A 6,988-nucleotide genomic window follows, 5' to 3' on the forward strand; every position below is an offset into this window, starting at 1 on the left:
GAGTCAATCCAGTGGTTCCTGCACCTGTCCTCAGGTGTCCTCAGGTGTGTCCTCGTCAGCAAACTGCTCCAGCTGTCTCAGGTCTGAAGGCTTCCTCCTCCAGATGTTCAGCAGGATTTAGATCAGGGCTCAGAAGGCCTCTTCAGAACGGTCCAATGTTTGGTTCTGACCCGTTCTTGGTGGTTTTGGCTCATTATCCTGAGACTGAGACCGAGCTTTCTGACTCTGAGCAGCACATCTGGCTCCAGGAGGCCTTGATGGTCTCCAGGTTTCATCGGACCCTGAACAGATTCAGGACCAGAACAGAACCGAGCCTCCTCCATGTCCCCCTGCAGGTTCTTTTCTTTGTAGGTTTCATTTTCAGTTCTGTGAAGACGGAGCTGATGGGACACATCTGTCCAAAGGACATTCTCCCAGAAGCTAGTCCAGTTCTTTTATGATCTGGTGTCCTCCTCGGTCGTCTTCCATGAAGTCCACTTTGTCTCAAACAGCCACTGATGACCTTTGACCTTGGACTTCACCTCTGATCTCTTTGGTTATCGTTCATATGATCCGTCTCTTCAGTTTGTCTTCAGTTGTCCTCTTGTGGACAGGTCCAGGCAGGTTGTCTCCGGTCCTGTGGACCTTAACCTTCTGTAGTCTCAGGGACATCCGGCTGCTTGGAGACGGTCTTCTAGTCTTTACCTTCAACCTGCTGCTCAGTTTCTTTCTCTGTCCTCAGTTGTCTGTCCTCTATGTTCACTGTGGTACACACCCTGATACCAAACAGCCCTGTGACTACCTGCCCCCCTTTAAACAGGCAGACTGATTACAGGACTGAAGACACCTTAGTTTAACTCTCTTCTAGGAGAAACATCTTTCTTGTTGAGGCCAGTTTCATTAGTTTGTTTTAAAATAAATCTGTTGAGACAAAATTCAAAATCAGTGCCTGATTTTCATCAGTTTCCAGTTCTTTCAGTGACCGATGTAGGTTTTTCCCTCTTTAACGAAAGGGTTTGAAGCGGAACAGCATAAGATTTGTTGGGTTGCGCGATAATCTTCATGTATTTCAGATGATTGTAGTTGTGAGCAGACGTTCCACTGTGTCCTGGTGAGGTCAGGTTTTTCGTTCACAGAAAAACTGATTCTCAAAGAAATATAAGAATAAAAAGAAAAGAGAGGAAACCTTCACATTGTACATGGTGATAATCATTACAAATAAATCTATGACAACAATAAAAAAAAACAAACATGTTCTTCTTTTTCGTCGACTGCGGAGAGTCTGAGTGCTTCTTAGAAATGGGCTTTTTAAAAAAAGGTGGGGGGGTCTTCAGCTCAGATAAAGGCTGTCAGTCCAGCTCACCGTCCGGAGGATTAATACAAAACATCGAGGGGGGAGGAGGAAAAAAAAGACAAAAAAAAGCAAAGTAAGATAAAATAACGTCTGCTTAAATCTAAATACCTAACCAGCTAAATAGAATAATGCTCCTGTCATAGTCTCACGTAAAACCTGATAAAGAGGAGAAAAATAAATTATACTGTACATAAGTTACTAAACTTAAGAAACGATGACCAACCGTTTAATTCTTGTTAATAATATTATTAGACTAGAGGCAGTTTTGAAGAGAAATAATAATAAAATACAGTTTTCAAATACAAACAGAAACACTGACTGGCTGATTTCCCTCCGGCTCCACCCACGGGGTTACAGCAGGACGACGTTTGATTGGAGAGAGCAGGAAAACACTTCAAGACGACAATAGCTCCGTGTGTGTGAGTGTTTTTAGCTTTTAGGTTTGCTCTTAGGAAGTGCAAACAACCAGGAAATGAGAACACACACAGGCACGCGCGTACGCGGTTGGATGTTTCAGGCGAACCGATGATTCGATGTCGAGACGCGAGGAGAAAACTCGTGGATTGTCTCACAAACACAGTGCTTTCGTTTCTGCTCCGCGATGCCCTGAAAAGCCTCTCAAAGTGGGGACGGTCCGCTTTTTTAAATTAAATTTTTTTTTTTTTTTTTTTTTTTTAATCGCCTGCACTGCCCGGACCGTCCCGTCGGAGTTCAAACACGAGGAGGGGGCGAAATTAAAAAACAGAAAAAGATTTGTTAAAAATAAATGTCTGATGTCTTTTAGGTGCTTTACAACAAAAAAAAAGGAGGGGGAGGAAAAAAAGAAGTCTCTTTTTCTATTATTATTCAAACTCGTAGCACAAAAACAACAAATCACATTCACAAGCCACTTATTGGCACCGTGTACCTGAGTGAGAATATTATAGAACCAAAGAACAAAAAAAAAAAAGCTGTTTCTTAAAAGTGTCTCTTGATAATAAACAGGTCCGCCTTCCTAAAGTGTCATCTGTTCGCCTTTAACAGGTCCACTGTTTTTATTTCAAATGTTCTGCAAACAGGACAGAGAGAAGTTCCACTCGTCTCTTGCAGTAGTACTCAAATATTTCTCAGTGAGCTTCAGACTCCAGTTCGTGTAACAGTCAGTGTGAGTGACAGGTCCTGTGCTTTCGTCGATTTGTCGGATGCTGGTATCAGGACTCCAGTGGGACGGGGGTGGGAGGGAGGGGGGAGGTTGGCTCTGCAAAACGAGTCCGTGTTAGTCGGGAGGTGATCGGGGAAAAGTCTTCCTGATTCGGGATTGTTTTTTTTTTTTTTCCTTTAAAGATACCAGCAGTGATTGGCTTGAAAGTGGGCGGCTGCGGCGCCGTCTTATTGGGTGATGTGGTTGTCGTTGTCGCTGGCGTAGTCGGGCTCCTCGTCCTCGTAGTCGAAGTCGTCGTACACGTCGCCGTTGCTGTCGTCTAGCCGCATCTCCTCCTCCTTGATCCGCGGCTCGTCGCCCTTCAGGCCGGGCAGGTTGGGGTTCTGGTGGTGGTTGGCGTTGGGCTCGGGGCTGCTGGACATGCTGGAGTGCTCTGAGGGCATCTGGGGGGAGGGCATTCCCGCCATGGACAGGGCGCCGGGGTAGACCATGCCTGCAGAAGACAGAGGCAGCTGGCTCTGCTGCCTGGACACGGAGAGAGCTTTTAGTCAGGACACCTTCATTCAGGGGTGTCCAACCCTGGTCCTCGAGGGCCACCATCCTGCAGGTTTTCCTTGCTCCTCTGCTCCAACACACCTGATTCAGAGGTTAAATCACCTCTTCATGTTCTGCAGAAGCCTGTTAATCACCCATTGATTCAAATCAGGTGTGTTGGAGCAGAGGAGCAAGGAAAACCTGCAGGATGGTGGCCCTCGAGGACCAGGATTGGAGACCCCTGCCTTCATTCAACTCTTCATTCAGCTTCTCAAACTTGTGTTGAGCTGAACAATAATGTTGTCTGTGACTGCAACGATTAATTGCCAAAGTAGACAACAAAACAATCGCTGACTTGTCGTATACGGAGCAATTAATCGATGGCTGCGGTCATAATGAACCACAAATGTTTTGTAACTGCAGTTCACGACCAACACATCTGGGGGGGGGCAGTATCGTCTGTGTCGTTTAGCCGAGATCGCGGATTATTAACAAGTTGAACGTGAAGAAAAGACCAACATAGCTTGAGATCACTGGGAACTAAAAGTCTAAGTCTGATCGTACAAAGCAGCTTTAAGGAAGTTTCAAAAGTAAAGTAAAGTTAAATGTTTGTACAGTGATGTTTATCAGTTTAAACAAGGTTTCATTGACGCCTGTAAGAGATCAGTCATTAATATTTGCAGGGGAGTTCTTCCTGTTTATATAAATGATGAACCTTTTCCACCTTATGTAAATAATTAATCAGTTTTATGGTTTATTTGGCATAAAGCAGTGCTGCTCACACACTCTTTCAAGTTTTGGTTGTGTATTCTTGCGTTTTAGGGATGGTAAAACCATCTGGTCAGTTTCAGATTCACGTGTTTGACAGATTATTTTAATTTGCTGTGGAATGTGCTGTTAACGCTTGACTGTTAATAAAATTTCTCATGGGCCACTGTACAGATTTTAAGCGATTAGAGTCGACCCAATTCAAGATGGCCACCACAGCTCACCCAGATATTAGGCTAGTATTTGATGTGGTAGTAGCTGAGAGTCATCTGCATCGGATTAAACATGATGTAATTTTCAAGGTTTAACCAAAACCAGGAGGCCTTTAATTTGGTTGTATTTCAACAACCTCAAAACCTCTGAAATAATTTGTTACGAGGAGGAGAATTTTTATTTACACTCATTAACGACTGCGATTTTAGGCGACTCAAAGAAGACAAAAAAAAGAAGTTATTTTTGTGTTTTTCAGTTTTAATATTAAAGAAACACAACATGGTGGAAATATTTACTTTGACAATTAAAGAAGAATTAAAAATCAAACCAATGTTCGTGCTAAGACCTACGACAGCTTTTGTTGTGACTTTAATACTTTATAGGACATTTAAATTTACAGTTCAGAGCTGCGATGTAAGTTTTACCGGACGAGCTATTCTGTGCAAGTTTGAGACTCTTATTGTGAAGGATTGAAGGTAATTCTGAGGGTTCTGAGTTTACCCAGTACAGGGTTTCCCCCCTAGTGTGTTATAAGCTCCACTTGTTTATTGTAAAATATGTCGTTTTTTTCCACCCGCATCAACTTGACGCGTTGATCACCACGCCAACAGTGACACAATCACGCTGTCCCCGTCGCGGCGCATGGTCGTGCACCTCCCAATTTTTGTAACTTCAGGCGCGCCGCTCAAAATGGACGGTTTTGCTGCTCTAACAGAGCTGGTTCACCTGTATCAGCATTTCTATGATCCCTCTGTGAGAGACCACAAAGATTACAGCTGCAGCCGATAAAAAGGAGAGTTTATAGACCATAATGGTTAGTTGAGCTAAAATTCAGCGGATGGCTTTACAAGACCTACTTAGTGAAAATATTAATATGACGTCTGCTAATTTATCCTTGTTTAACAGTAAAATTTTGCTACAAAATTCAGCATTAGATATGTTTTGTTTTGTTGTTCCATGTAGTGATCCAACATCCAGCCTGTGCCACAATAAGCTCCTTGACGTGAGACGTGTGTTGGTGCCTTGTTTGCACTTTTTCATTTATGTTAATTTATTTCTAAATGTGACTTAAATTAGGTGCAAACAATTTTTGTTTTAAAAAGTATTTCAAAAGTGCCTTTGTTGTGTAAATATTTGGCACAAATATCTTACAATATCACATAATAAATAGCCATATTTTCAACTTTCCTGTCAACTTTAATCTTTTGTTTTGCCGGCAAACGTCCACCTGCCACCGGGCTTTGCCTCTTTTCTGGGGGAAACCCTGACAGTAAGAGTGAATCCATAATCCTTGGCTATGGTAACAATAAGCTTCCTCTGAAAGGCCCAAAAACGCTGAATTAATTCCAGATTCTGGTGTCTCACCCCACACTGAAGTACTGCCTCATCTCCTGCCTGCGGGACCTCATGATGGCCTTGTACTCGCCGATGCGCAGCTTCTTGCCGTCCACCAGGCACGTGCGTTTGGGCCTCGGCTTGTACTTGTAGTCCGGGTACTTCTCCAGGTGCTGCTTGCTGAGGCGGGCCTGCTCCTCGTAGTACGGCTGCTTCTCCAGGTTGGTCATGGCTTTCCACCGCGAGCCTGGACGGAAAGCAAGTCATGTGCTGTTCTTTCAGGTGATAAGACGACTCTTTGAAAGCACGTTAAAACCGAGGCTGTTGGTTAAACACAGTGTAAGTGGAATGCAAAAAAAAAAAAAAGAGCAAAAGAGGGTTAATGAGGAGCACCGCTGGGACGACAGGTACTCATCTCAACTAATGAGGACTTCACTTAACCTGCTGTCATCTCTCAGCTCCGTCTCGGCTCACAGATCTGTACGATCAGTCCTCTGCATGTGTGTGTGTGGGCGTCATCTCGTCTTCCCCTGTGTGTGCTTCATATCTGGACTGAATTTGCACTTGACTACTGTATGTTTAATGGGTAAAAGCTGTCAGTGCTCGGCTGTTCTCCCCCCTCCTCGTCCCCCTCGCTCTGTGTTCTGCGATCTGTTAGCAATCGAGAGCGAGGCGGCTTATTAAAACCAGATTTCCCTGTGTTATAAAACGCTTAGGAGCTCTTTAAAATGTCAGGGCCGATCCCGGCGGTCTGGGGGAAATGTCAGGCGGCCTCGCGCTGCTTGTTTAATGCATAATGAATTATATCATCATTTGTCGGAGCTGTGCTCTCCGCAGCCTTTCATTAACGCTTGCTTGCACCGTTGTAAGGAAATCACTTAAGTCTGCGCGTGTGTGAGGAAAGCACGAGCACCGGTTTGTGTTTTTTTTTCTTTTTACCAAGGATCTTGCTGATGTTGGAGTTGTGCATGTCCGGGAAGGCCTGCAGGATCTTCCGCCGCTCGTCTTTGGCCCAAACCATGAAGGCGTTCATCGGCCGCTTGATGTGCGGCTCGCTGCTGCTCCGACCCCGAGCTTCTCTGAATATTCTGGAGTCGGACACGCTGGGGGACCCTGAAGAGGAAAACCCACGTTGTTAAAAGCTTCACATTTGGCACTACATGCAGGTCTGAAATGCCTCAATGTGCATTAAAAAGGTTTCACCTCAGACCTCCTTCGGAAGCCGTTCGGACTACTTTTTGTCTGCGTACGTTTAGTCTGAACATAATCTGTCCCGAGCTGACGTGACCCCACACAAGTTTCTTCAGCTGCTGGATAATTAAACATTCTGAAGATGGAGCTGTTTTTTTTTTTAGCTACGTAAAAGATTGAATGAAATGGTGATAAAAATGTCAGTTTTTCTGTTTTTGGTTAAATGTTCTGGTTGTTTTTGGACCCGCTGTAATGTCCTGTGTAAGAGGACATTAAAGCCACTGATTACTTCTCTCATATTGCACCTTATTAAAAGATAACGCTGCAATTAGTGCTGGGCGATATGAAAAAAATCCTATATCATGATATGGATAATTTTATATCACGATAACGATATATATCACAATATACCCCAATTACGTACGTTGTCAGTTATTCTCTGAAAGATATGAAAAAATAATCTAATTTCTTAC

General features: G+C 43.9%; 1 protein-coding gene and 1 long non-coding RNA gene across 19 annotated transcripts in view; one reads left to right on the forward strand and one right to left on the reverse strand.

Annotated features, from left to right (window-relative positions):
- LOC112451025 overlaps positions 1-6,384 on the forward strand; it is a 61,675-nt gene extending 55,291 nt beyond the window's left edge. Inside the window, exon 5 of the long non-coding RNA XR_003039759.2 lies at positions 6,268-6,384. This is a non-coding gene — a long non-coding RNA (uncharacterized LOC112451025). The remainder of the gene's footprint in view (positions 1-6,267) is intronic.
- The window catches only part of sox5 (SRY-box transcription factor 5), a 291,505-nt gene continuing 286,488 nt past the window's right edge, over positions 1,972-6,988 (reverse strand). For 17 of the 18 annotated variants that reach the window (XM_037981187.1, XM_037981185.1, XM_037981190.1 and 14 more), the window contains 3 exons: positions 6,264-6,437; positions 5,355-5,571; positions 1,972-2,999 (listed from right to left, as the gene is read on the reverse strand). In XM_037981187.1, coding sequence (XP_037837115.1) covers positions 2,702-2,999; positions 5,355-5,571; positions 6,264-6,437 — 689 coding nt within the window. In that variant the 3' untranslated portion in view covers positions 1,972-2,701. The remainder of the gene's footprint in view (positions 3,000-5,354; positions 5,572-6,263; positions 6,438-6,988) is intronic. The other variant, XM_025009006.2, reaches the window with a different exon arrangement.

This window comes from Kryptolebias marmoratus, linkage group LG18, assembly GCF_001649575.2.
Source record: "Kryptolebias marmoratus isolate JLee-2015 linkage group LG18, ASM164957v2, whole genome shotgun sequence".
Taxonomy (NCBI): domain Eukaryota; kingdom Metazoa; phylum Chordata; class Actinopteri; order Cyprinodontiformes; family Rivulidae; genus Kryptolebias; species Kryptolebias marmoratus.